The sequence below is a fragment of the Falco punctatus genome (assembly GCF_963210335.1).
Source record: "Falco punctatus genome assembly, chromosome: 8".
NCBI classification, from domain to species: domain Eukaryota; kingdom Metazoa; phylum Chordata; class Aves; order Falconiformes; family Falconidae; genus Falco; species Falco punctatus.
Window position 1 is genome coordinate 14,551,742 of NC_137588.1, and position 13,381 is coordinate 14,565,122.

The following is a 13,381-nucleotide window of genomic DNA, read 5'->3' on the forward strand; positions in this document are numbered from 1 at the left end:
CTGAGAGGAGAACTATTCCTGAAGCAAACAGGAAGGAAACAGATACTGAAAGCTTCTTAAAGTTTGAAATCCCCCATGCCAAAGACAAACTCTGGCAGTTGCAAGCTTTGAGGAAAATGCCAAGGATAATTTGGTGGTTTCTTACACATTCACCTCAGGCTATTCTTCTGCAGAGGAAATGGAAATTAGTTTTAAAATATAATTTTTATAGCTGCTCTTTTTATTTCTTTTTTTTATCCTGGTACTTGCTAACATTAACTTTTTAAATACAGTGCTAAACTAACACAGTCAGTGACATAGTTTTCAGTAGAAACATTGATACTTACAGCATCTACAAGGTTTACCACAGACTTCGCAAAATTGTTTGTGTATGCATTTGAAGAACGGTGCTTTTTGAACTAAAAGGAGAAGAAAAAGTAGAACACAGTGAGAACTTAAATATTTATTACTAATTCTTTATTTTTACAGCAAGAAAGGAAAATGAATATTTTAGGAAAGAGTAAGAGAAAAATTCGAAAAGCTTTTCAGATCGCACCCTGTATCTCATATTCAAGAATCCCTGGAAGATAAAGGAAGCCATGTATGCTAGACAGCCTTTCAGATCTATAAAAGGAGCATTTAGCCACAAGAAGTATACTGCTCAGAATCAGAGTTCAAATGTTCAAGACAAAATTACAGGTAAACACGAACATAAACATGAGCTTAAAATTGAGAGAATGTTGTACCCATTAAAACTGTGCTTAACCTGATGAGTTAAATGTCAGACTGTACTAGCCACATTCCATGACTGTAACTATGAGACACGAAGATGAAGCATTTATCACTTGTCCTGTGTAAAGCTCTTTGCAAAGGCATCATTTCTCTACTATAGCACAAGACTTATGACAAGTAGCATTAGTGATACCAAAAAGCAAAAAGGAAGAGGGAATGAGTGGTAAAAGTAAATACATGTCTGAATGTGGATAGAGTTAAGATGAATATTTTAGGTTTTAATTTCAATTTCTTTATTACATTTCTATAGACTTAGATAAGCCATATTGCAAGTTCTGCCTCCTAACTTCTGTGCATTTTTTACAATTGTTTCCTGTCTTTCCTCATCCTGTCCCACAACTATCCTCTGTTCCAACTCAAATCTTCCGAAGATGTTGCTATGGTATCTGAATATGTTCAAAAAACTGTAAAGTTATAAACCAAAATTGCATTATGCAATATGATTTGCAGGCAGGAAAAATAAGTATTCAAAATTTCACAGAAAAGGAACACAAAATTGCATAGAACAAAGGGGTAAAAAGTCTTCTTTAAAAAACCCTTACTGATTTCAACTACTGGTTAAAAGCAACAGATCTCATCACCTCATGAACAAACGTTTTCAAGTTGCAGGAAGTGTCAGCTATTCCCACTCCAAAACACAGTACCCAAAGAGGCCTTGAAACAAGAGGGTCTGACTCTTCTCTGAGCAACTGAGTGGCTACTCTCATCAACTAAGTTTTATGATTAACTACCTTCCCAAATTAGAATTACAAAACAGATAACCCCCCTGTTTTCCAGAATTATGCTTGGTGCGAAGGTCAAAGTAAAACCGGATAAAATTAAATAATTCTAAAATTAAATAATCCATTTCTCAAATTGAAAGTCAGGAGAGTGACACACACACAATCTTATTAGGTAACAAATTTTTCATCCCTTAAAATTACAGTTATTTTTGCACAAGCAATCTATTTTTATATGGACGAAATGCCACAGAGGTAACAAAAAGTTCAAACAATAATGACACTCATTCATTTGACTGCAGGAAGAGAAATTTCTTACATATGCAGTTATTCAGTGTGAAGTTCCACAATGCTTCAGCACATCCACAGAAGACTTTAATACTCAAAGATCCTTCAGTGTAAGTTTGCAGAACCCCCCTCCCCTACAACTATTCTCAAAACCAAGCACTTTCAGCTACAGTGCTAGCAGATACTTAGGATGTACACTGAGAAAAGTATCATGGGACTCTTGTTTGCTCCCTAGGGATCCATGACACCAGAACAAAATAAGGGGGGAAGGGGGAAGGGTGGCTTTGGGTTTTTTATTTTGAGCCAATCCAAAACCTTCCCAGAAGTGGAAAGGTAAAATAACATGCTCTGGAAAATGTTCTTGGTTTTCATGAAAGTATTTAAATGCCAAAATTAATAGCGATATACAACATATTATGTTTAAACACAGCTCCTCAACCAGAAATTAAGCTAAGTCATTAAAAAATGCAACAACCTAATTAAATATGTTTAGCTGTGTCTTTAGTGCTACAGGAAAGGAAAATTTTGTGAAAATGCATAGTATTAATCACTTAACAACACAATGACCAAAGAACCTTGCTGCAGGAGAAATCTGCCCTCTACTGGTAAGCAGAAAACCTTAGAAGCACATTTAGTGATCTCCTGGATTGGTGGGCTGTAACTCGTACTTGTGAACACTTCCTTAAGTATGTCCATTTTATTCCTTGAACAGAACTATTAATCTGCTTCTGAGTCATTGACAATCCTGAAGTAAAAGTCCTGATTGCTTGTGTTCTAACAAATAAAGCTTGAGAGGAGACAACAGTTAGTGTCTGTAACAAAGGTAGTGAACAAGATGGTTGTCCTTTAAGCACATCTGTAATACAGGACGCCAGAGGAAACACACAGACATAGAAATATTATATCTTTACATGAAACACCAACCACAGAACTCAAAAAAGACAACAAAATGTCCATAACTTCAGTTACTGTGCCCCACCCCTAAACAACTAACTCCTGAGCACTCTTAGAATGGTTTCCTATCAGGTGGCTTTAGAAGTGAAAACAGTCGAAGAAATTTCTGACCTACTCTTTCCACCCACTCAAAGTCCGCTCCCCCAACCCCCCCCCGCCGAACTGACATGGCTTAAATACAGGTTATTTTTGCCCAGACTATTTCTATGATTTAATAAACAGATGAGGGAAGGTTGTATTATCTGTCTGCTCAGCACTGGAACAAGTACAAAATAACTGCATCCTGTTCTGTTATCTGCTATTTCTGCCTCTTTAAAATCATCCTTCAGTGCTGACAAAAAAGCCCACGACAACATAAAGCATTGGGAAAATATGCAGTAGAGTGAGAGATGCAAAGAGCTCTTACAGAAACTAAAAAGTTTATTTTGTTTGTACGTAAAAGCAGAAACTTTTATCAACAGAATATGATTCAAAAAAAAAGGTCTTGTTCACGCAAAGTCATACCAAGAGTTCATGGTCCTTATTTGCCCCTCAGCCAATGAACAGCTGAGAAAGCTAAGTGAGACAAGGGCTGAGACAAGGCATAATCAAGTTCTTTTTAGAGTAACTCAGTGTCAGTTGCAGTATATTCTTTGTTACTATAAAACTTTTAAACCTACACTGAGTAGTTTTCCATAATAGATATGCTCTAGTTAAAATGTAGCTGTTGGACTCAAATTTGTGATGCTTTTCAAAAAGGGCCTATAAAACAGTTGTTCAGGTTTCCAAGACTTATTACTCCCCAGCCCCCTCTCTCCTGATTTTTCGTAAGGGTAATACACAGGCACTTTGATAGCTTTACCTGGCATTATTAGTGAAAGCAGTAACATTTAAGTAACAAAGGTCTCTTGGTCTGATTTCTTCCAGTCATCTCTCAAGACAAAAAGGAAAAAAAAAATGGGGTTTCCTCCCGCGCCCCCCCCCCCCCCCCATTTTTAAAATCAAATGGCCAACTCTTTCTGAATTGAACAAACAACTTATCTTGCACTTCATTATGAATCTGGTTTGTAAGTGTGGAATAGTCAGGAAGAACAATCAGATAGTTCTGTCCACACGCTTTGCTGCATTAAAATTTAAATTAGCAAAACTGAACTCAAAGTAACAAGCTCTGACCTCTTTATTACTTTAAGGCTAGGATGTAATTTTAAAAAGTTTATAGCGTTTGTTCTGGACATAAATGTTTTGTTGCTTTACTTTGCTGGTTACAGGCATATTCAATTATCCATATGATACTAAAGTGTTTCAGACATATTTTGAATATGTAATTGCTGTAGAAAAATCTTAGGTAACATTAAGCATTATTAGGTATTATGGCCTATACTGTGTCTTACAGTCCAAATGTTAGCAGCTGCTGCTAAACAAAATATTTGACCCAAAAGTAGCTGAAGCAGCACAGTGCTGTACATCAACCTACAAATTACAATCTAAAGGAAGATTACCTGAGTTGATACACTTACCATTTTATGGTCATTGACTATCATGAGCTCCAGATACTTCATTTCTTCAAAAATACCACGAGATACCTGATGGATTAAAGAAATTCTCTGAGAAGTCATGAAGATGTGATTTTCAAAAATAACTGAGCTGATTTAATAAGATTACCCATAAATATTACATAGGGTGTGTAAACCTGTAAAAACTGGGTCAGACATTCAACTAGGGTAAACAATGACAACTCCAGTAACTTAGTGAGTTATAACAGACACTAGCTGAGAATCTGAATCACATCATTAAGAATGTTTAATGTTCTTTTTGGTTCAGCGCAGAAGCCACCACTACCTCCCTCCTCCTCTCTTATTTTCATAAAGGAGAAAAATCAACACTAAAACCATTTGGTCTACTGTACTATTAATCAAAGATTTAATGAGGAAGGAAGTTACTAAAAATAGATGCACTCTCAAACAATATGCTGTGGACTGTACAACTCTGTAAAGAAATACAGATTAATCTTTACCTCAATTATTTCTCGAACTGACACATATGCATGTGCAGATCATGAGGACTGTCCACTTCTGTTCTCTCAAAAACCCAGTTCTGGGTGTCCTCATTTGGATTTTTAATCATGCAACTTAACAAGCCAAATGAAATTAAGTCAGATATCTACAAAATAGCAAGACTTCATTCAGAATTATTCTTTATCCTCAAGTGGACTCAAAAATTAAAATTCTGAACTCATTTTCACTACTAAAGTTTTATTCAATTGATGTACAGTATTGCTGTCAATTTAGAAAGTTTATTCATTTTTCTCCAAATATTCTATTTTTAAAGAATAATCTTCGTTTTATCATTTGATAATTTTATTGTGTGGCATTACGCTCCAAAAGTATTTGTTTTCCAAAGCCTACATTCTCTGAACATTAAAAAATCTGGAAATTAGTGGGTTTGGGTTTAAATATGGTCTTAACTCAAGGTCACACTTCTACTCACTGCTCTCTTTCTTCTCTTTCTCCTCAGCCACTGTAGTTCAGACAGAAAGGGCCATTCAGAACTAGATTCGGTGTCTGTACAAATTACAATTTAAGAATTTCATGGCATTATTTTAAACTGCTTATATACACTGTCCAAACCAAAAGTAGATTAAGATCACCACAATTAGAAGAGCCTTTGCTATCAAAAAGTTCATTTTTTAAAATACACAAAATGTAAAATATATCAAAACTAAAGTAATTTAGAAATCTAAAGTTAAAAATAAAGCATGCAAGGGGAGGTAAAGAGATTGTAACTTAAGCTTAGAATATATGTTTTCTTCCATCTTGTGTCCTCCATAGCATTAATATCACTGATTAAATTAAATTATTTGCAGAAGAAAGCAAAATACAACTCTTCATGGAGGAAATCTTGCAGCTGCTTTTTGACAACTCTAAATTCCATCGCAATAATTGTGAAAAAAGTCAGGTTAGGATCTATTTTTCAAGTTTTTCTAAATAATCAGTAATTTTATATAGATTGCTAGCCTGATTTTCAAGTTATAGATACAATTATTTCCAATATTGAAAAACTCATAACATAAGCAAAAACATACCAAGGTCCTGCAACTGCTTGGAGGCTTGTGTTCCATAAGTTCTTTGGATGATATGTGGCCTACTTTTACTTTCCTGATAAGAAAAAAATTTGACATTTTCTTCTAATTAATAAGGCCAAGTGAAAAGTGAGGCACTTCTTTCAGTACTTATAATTTATATTATTTTTTCCATAAAATGCAAGCAACCATAGTACCAATTTGGCATAGCACTAATCTGAAGCAATCTACCTGCAATCCTAAGCAAATCACGGAGCCTCTCTGCTTCAGCACATTTACTAGCCTACAAAACTGAAGTATCACAGATGTCTTAAAAGCCTTAGTGTTAGAGGACACAGACAATTGAATGCAATAAATCAAATGAGAAAGTATGTATATAGTTGAATTCTTCCTCCCCCAGATGAAAAGCAACTATTACTATTTATGACAAAGATCTATCTTTCTAATTGCAGCAAAATGCAAGAAACTAATCAACATGCTATCTTTAAGAGGATTATTTCACCCAGTTTTACTGGTGTATACAACACTTAAAAAGGAGAAGACTTTTAATGCATATATTCTTTAGAAGTCTGACATGCCCCAAATTACTACATTTTGGTATCTGTTCTAGAAAACAACTATCTTTTTTTTTCTGTAACACCTCCTCTGCAGAGCCTGCCAAAACAAGCAACTCTTTTCAAAGGGTCGGATGCTACTGTTCTGTAACTTCCATAAGAAATACGTAACGCACTGAAAGAAAATACTGCATATTTTTGCTGAGAGTTTTTTTTTGGGGGGTGTGGAGGGATGTTAATACAGTATCTACTACGGTTAATCACCATTTAAGATTTATAACAAGCAAACTACGTGTTGAAGGCTGTGTCCAAGATATTTATCTCTTATAGTACAATCAAAAAATGAGCCTCTGAAGCTCTCTGTACCTGTATTATTTTGATCTTCAGTGAGTTTGGAAAAAATTTCATCTTCTCTGTCTTACCATTTAGAACTCCACGTGAATCCTTTGCAGAGCTGGCAGATGGTATCTCACTTTAATAACTAGAACTTTTGTTCTACTTCCAAGTTTTACTGAAACATCACATGGAGATCCTGGTTTCCTTTGTCCACCCAAGCAGAAAAAGTTAAGTTCTCCTCTGCCTACTATATGGATATTATTGTATAAATATAATCTCCATGGATGTACTGTATCTGTGCTGTCAGAGTTCAGCCTTACAACCTTTATTAATATCTGCTATGTCAAAATGCATTATATAGCTTAACACATGGCATGCAATATTGGTCCTGAGGAGACTGAGAAATCTTTCTGCATGTATTATTTTCCTGTGGGTCTACAGTTTAATTTACAGGACAGTAACTGACTATCCAAATGATACTGATTCCTCTGAATGTTGATCCAGTTTCTTTGAAAGTATCAGGAGTAGAAAGATTTTCCAGAACTTTCTTTGGACTGTAAGTTAGCTTTATAGTCACTAAAATGTATCAGTTCTGCAGCATTACATTACTTGTCATATACTGGGAAGTACCAGAATGAGACAAGCTTGAGAGCTGTTACAGAGCATCAGAAATACATCCTACAGACCAAGCGGGGTACAAACCTTAAGAATTCTCTGTTTTGACATTGCAGTCATTTCACTGAAAATTACTCCAATCAATGCAAGAGGTAGAAATTTACCTGGTTTTACTGTCTATGAAATCAAGTCAGTTCTATTAATAACTAAAGTTTTAGGAACAGCTGTATTACAATAACAATACTTAATATATTATTATTTTTGTACTCCAATTATCAAGACATTTCTGTAAATGCAGTCCTACATGCTGATCCAGCATAGTCATATATCTGAATACGCTGGATCAGAATCATTTAAGCTATACAGTGACCACTGACTTAACAGATATGAAGTTTAAGACATCCAGATATAATAATCTACTTCATTAAGCTCTTTGTGGAAACATGGCAGGTCAAGAGCAATCTGATCCAACTATGTAGAGATGGATGAATAAATGAATTCCAGAGATCCCTTCTATGAATTATAAATCCTTTAGTTCAAGTACTAGAGCGAATTGATAAACACTTTTTGATAGTCCATAACCATTTGCTATGGAAACAGTCTTATTAGTCTACTTTTAACATCTAAATGATCACCAGTAACTAGGAAAAGAAAGATTAAAGAGAAGCAGAGAAAATCTTAGGTAGTTCATACTTATATAATTGTTGCCTTACATAAATTCCAGTCAAGTGTTTTAAAATACTTTTGTTTTTCATATGAATGTATAAGAGAGGTCATTCATTTATTGATTATTCTAACACTTTCATTTGCTATTCCTTGAGCACTCTCTTTCCCAAACCAAATAAATTACATAAAAATAAACTTACTTCACTGTGGGTCAGATCCATCGGTTCTATCAAGTACAAATAAGTACTATCTTCAAACATGCCACTAGAACATGGAGAAAAAGAAGTGATATTTAAGATTACATGGCAATTAATTTCACTCCAGGATAGGATTTTTGACAAGTTAAAACCAAACTTGGGGCTGAAAACCTGATCAATATTAAAATACATTCCATATATGTTCACATTACTGCATTAGGCTAAAGCCAAGAATTTTTTTCTAAGAGATCAGGTGCATTTTAATGAACTAACACTGAATGTAAAGGCACCAAAGGGTAAAGATTTGACCTTGGAAAGGGGAAGACATTAGCATGCAGAATATAACCAACAGCTGAGCTGCACTTAACAGCAACTAATCCTAATAAGGACTAATTTCTTACATTTTTCCCTTGTACAATGTAACAGATCAATTTGTCTATTGGCTGACAGAATCATACATGAATACTGAGTATGCGAACTGCTGAAGTACAATTCTTGCTTAACTTTTACCATAATAAGTCACGTGGTGAAAGATTTATTTGCACTTACCACATGCAAAGGTTTCATGAGGAAGCATCAAAAGATTTTAATCTCAGTGATACTAAAACCAAATGCTAGCAGTCTGGTATACCTACTAATGGCATTCAAAACATGAAAAATCTTTAGGCCTGTAGAATTTCAGTCCCTCAAATATTAAGAGATAATACTGAAGAGTATTCACTAGTTAATAGCCTTGTTTGAAAAATGAGAATGTGCACTTACTGAAGACCATTACAAGTTGAAAGAGCAGCTTTGGAATCCTTGACACCTCTGATATTTCCATGGTAGTAACAATGCTCTCCACCCTAACAATTTTTAAAACAATCACACACATAAAATTACACTGATTTAATGTCTGTTGCTTAAAACGAAGGAAAAAAAAAAGATCTAACACATTAGGTAAAATTTCAGAGAAACCAGTGACTGCTAAAGTAAATACCAATGACCAGACCTAGTTGCTTGGAAGACAAGAACTGTGCCCAGTGAAGGCTATTTATATAAGTCTTCAAGCCATAACATGGGTTATTCTTTTGTTGAAGTCACAGCATTCTTGATAATTTGTTAAGTGCATTTCTTTGTTGTAAACCAATTCTGTAAAAATATTATGCAATGTATGTTACATGAGCATCAAATCATTTCTTGAAGCCTTCCAGGTCTGTTAAAATTACAAGTGATACTGTCAGTGTTCATCAATCACCTGGCATGCATTTGACTTAGAACTGGATTCCACCAGTTTTGTCTTAGTAAAAATTCATCAATTAAAATGTTACATCATTAGACTATAGGTACCGGTATCACTAATGATGAATGAGCCAGAAAGCGAATCCAGTGCAGCAACACTAAAGCATACAGTTGCATTTATACTATACTACAAGTCAACTCTTGTTAACTGCATAAAATTCCGAATAGATGCAAAATCCAAATCATTCAAAAAAGGCATGATTTTTGTGTTTCTCTAAGTAAGTTGGAAATCATGTTTTAGACAAGATCCTTCCTTTTATTTAAAAAATAGTAACATTTTAATTACCTACAAGTGTGTTTAAATTTTAGAGACTTAAATAAAACCCCCAAATTAAGCAAACTACATCCAAAACTGCAAACCAAACCCTCAGTTCTCAAAGGGCCTTATGATATAAAATAAGGGAGACCCTGCTGAATGCTGCAATGCAAGATTCAAACAGTCAACTGATGCAAGGATTAGGCTGAATAGAATTGCTGCAAAATGTGCTACCAAATGGGTGTGCAATAAAGCTCTGTATAGTCTTTCACTTCTCCAAAAGAACGTAAGGGAAACTACAACATGTGTAATACATGGGAGGGGGGACAGCACAAAGCAGGAGACCAAAATACCACAGAGAAGAACTTAAAATATTAATGTTCTAATCCAGAAAAAACTTGGTCTGATGCCAGCTAAACTCTAGTGAATGCTACACATCCTCCTCTGAATTAAAAGTGCAGGTTCACTGGACCTGCCTGGTTCGCATCATAGGACGACCTAAATTGAGCTCTCCTCTCCTGAATCAACTAGCTCCTATCTAAGCCCTCCTTAAAGTGGGCAGACAATTTAAAGTGTGCTCAGAACACAAGTAAGACAGTGACAAGATGGATCCTCACAAAATAAGAGTTGCAGTGGCTTTCTTTTCAAACTATTGACCCTTACATGTCAATGTTCCTCTCTGGCTAATAACTACAGCACTCATCCCAGGTTTCCCAACTGCTGAACAATTTTCCCCATCACCTTGAGGAGAGTCAACTTACATCTCATCTTCTAAAAGTGTGCTGTCTCCAAAGCTATGGCTATTTTGTGTCAGAGCACCCTACATGAATCAAGCTAAAGCAGTGTCATTTTGTAGAAAACACAAAGATTTAGGAGGTCAGAAAGAGGGAGCATGATTCTGTACCCCAGAGGCTAGGAGATTCTAGCAGGAGGTCTTAATTAACAGCAGACTACAATAAACAAATGATTCACATGAAAAATGCAGCAATAACTGTTTTATCAAAGCATCATCTATCTACTCACATACAAGAATTGCTAGTGTTACAATAATTTTGTTAAGATCTTTTTAAATCTTCATTTTTTTACTGTCTGTAGTTTCACAGTTTGTTGTTTTTCTCTGTATGTTGTAATTCTCTTCTATGCAATACATTTGTGTGATTTAATTTCTCCATGTAATCAAAGTAGAGTTCTACTGGACTATCAAGATTTTTGTATTATGTGATTTTAAATAGCTAAATATGTATAAAATTCTAAAATCTTTAGTATATTTTTAGCATTTCATACTACTGGCAGCCACATGGCAAATTATTAAATCCTTTATCTCTATTCTGATATAGAAACTAATTCTATCCTTATTGCTGGATAGCAGAACTACTAATCCCTAAAACTTCACAAATGGCTGAGGAATAAATTAATTTGCCTGTTAGAAGCTTACAGAACTACTTATCATGACTAAGAGTAAAATAAACTGGCTTCATAGGAATGTTTCAACTGAGTAAACAAGAGCGGTATGTGTATATTCTATGAACAGAAACAAAGCATCAAGAGCAACATTAACAGACTGTTCAAGCTATGAATGTTTAGAAAGAAACAAAGAAGCATTACTTTGGCTTTTCTAAAGAAAAGGACTAGTGAATTTAGAAGCTGTTAAACACCAGAAATTCTGCTGCTATAGGTCAGTGAAGCTAAAATGAGGAAAACTGAATGATACTGATTTACCTCATTTAAGTAGTTGGTCTTTAATGTCTACCAACAATAACCCCAGCTAAACTAAAGTTATACTAAAAACCCTTAAGTGTGGTTGGCTCTCTCACACACTGTTTGAAAAACCTATCATTTATCATCAAAATATTCTTAATTCTGGTGTCGTGTCATCTGAATACCAAGAAGCATATTGCATGCATTCCTTCTGCAATTATTAGAACTCAAGGAAGTACCAAATTCGCAAGTACTCTTTGTTTAAGTATGCACAACATACTTGCATTTTGCATCTTATTTAATCTTATTTAATACTTAATCAAATTCCTAACAGACTGTTGTGCATAATTAAATCAAAGTACTACACAGAAAGTAATCACTACATATTTACCTTTCCACCAGTGAGAATGCATACACCAATTTTTAACAACTAAATCATGATTAACTTTCTCACACAAGTAGCTTTCCAAAAATTTTTTGCAAAAGAGAGTCATCCAAGTAAAGAAATTGCTGCTTGTTCTTCAGTGTTTTCACTCTAGTAATAAACTAGCCCTTTCTAGAAAATACTTTTCATCAAGATCTCACTTCTTTACATCCACATCAGGAAACAAAACGATCTTTTACTTACTTAGGTCTAAAAAGGGTTGTAAGATACTGCAAAAGACCACAATACAATCCCTATTTGATTTCCTACACAAATGGTGTATTTTTTCTGAACTTACAATGAGGCCTTTTACAGATTAATGTGACCTCAGGAGCTCTATTATTGTTTCTAAAGAAATCAGTTCCAAAAACATCCCCTAGGAAGTTTGTATCAAATTACTGCAGCACACAAAGGTAGTCCCATTTGCTGAGTCTAAAATTCTAATATAATTTTCCAGTCAGATTCATGATTCAGCAACCGCAGTGCTGTATGCTAGTGCTGCAGCTGACAATTGCATGAGCTTGTCTAAATGCCAGAGGGAATTGTTTTCTTGCATCATTTAGCATTTTTGCCTATTTTGCAGAGTACTGAGTCTTAATGAAACAACTTTCTTAGTATGTTACATGAAACTATTTTTCTATTTTCAGTGGAAAAAAACGGAACAGCATATTGCAATCATTGTATTGCAATGTAATTGTTTAATTTTGCCCTCATCTGCAATATATTGTTTTATTTGTGATTCTCTATAACAAGGGTGAAATAATGAACTAGACTTCTAATAATTGGACAAACAGTCCTGACTTGCTAAAGGCATAAATGCAGCTTGAATGCTTGCTTCCCTTCACTCTAAGTAGAGCTGTATTTCACATGTAATAAGCTCACAACAAATACTCCAGCATTCATACCAAATATTAAAGAAGTCATTCCCTGAAAACATAGTTTATAACCTTCCTAGGAACCTACCAGTCCTCATTTTGTTATAACAACAAACAAACAGACTAATCTGGTTCCCTTAGGGCTGAACTATCTTGCGTAACTTTAATCTCTTTGTCTTGGGATCAATAGCCTATGGCACTAAATGCCATTTGGGAACTCGTTTGACAAAGAGATTTGATTGGATGTCAAGGAATATGCTGGTTTTGTAATAACTGAAACATTAACCTCTGGAGTTAAGTCTTTCATTTTCTGTTTCACAACTGTATAATTCTTACAAAGAAAAGTCACTGCAAGTTCTTTTGTTTTGTTCAAATGTCTTACATTACCATTATCCCTTTCCCTTGCTCTTTGTGCTAAGGACATGTAAATAATTAATGAAGACTATACTGATGATGACTTCAACCCCTCCACCCCCTACATTTTACAAGATGTAATTGTTCTGGCAGTATCTGGATCATCCTCACTACCAATACCACCTACCACTGCCTACCCCCCACCCTGACACACAGCTTTCCTTTCCTGTACAATTCTTCTTGCATTACTGAGGTATTCTTCCAAGATGAAATCAGTTACCTTGTATGCACAGAAAAAGGCTTCTGGTGGTTTTAAGTCTTGCAAAACTTTTTTC

The 13,381-nt window shown here is 34.9% G+C and overlaps 2 protein-coding genes across 6 annotated transcripts in view; one reads left to right on the top strand and one right to left on the bottom strand.

The window, feature by feature from the left end:
* The window catches only part of DYTN (dystrotelin), an 86,003-nt gene extending 81,784 nt beyond the window's left edge, over nt 1-4,219 (top strand). Inside the window, exon 17 of the mRNA XM_080400184.1 lies at nt 469-4,219. The gene's annotated coding sequence lies outside the window, so the exon portion shown is untranslated. The remainder of the gene's footprint in view (nt 1-468) is intronic.
* The window catches only part of ADAM23 (ADAM metallopeptidase domain 23), an 80,859-nt gene that overhangs the window by 37,699 nt on the left and 29,779 nt on the right, over nt 1-13,381 (bottom strand). For all 5 annotated transcript variants that reach the window (XM_080400176.1, XM_080400172.1, XM_080400173.1 and 2 more), the window contains exons 5-10: nt 8,921-9,003; nt 8,162-8,225; nt 5,794-5,866; nt 5,199-5,272; nt 4,229-4,294; nt 327-398 (exon numbers count right to left, since the gene is read on the bottom strand). In XM_080400176.1, coding sequence (XP_080256302.1) covers nt 327-398; nt 4,229-4,294; nt 5,199-5,272; nt 5,794-5,866; nt 8,162-8,225; nt 8,921-9,003 — 432 coding nt within the window. The remainder of the gene's footprint in view (nt 1-326; nt 399-4,228; nt 4,295-5,198; nt 5,273-5,793; nt 5,867-8,161; nt 8,226-8,920; nt 9,004-13,381) is intronic.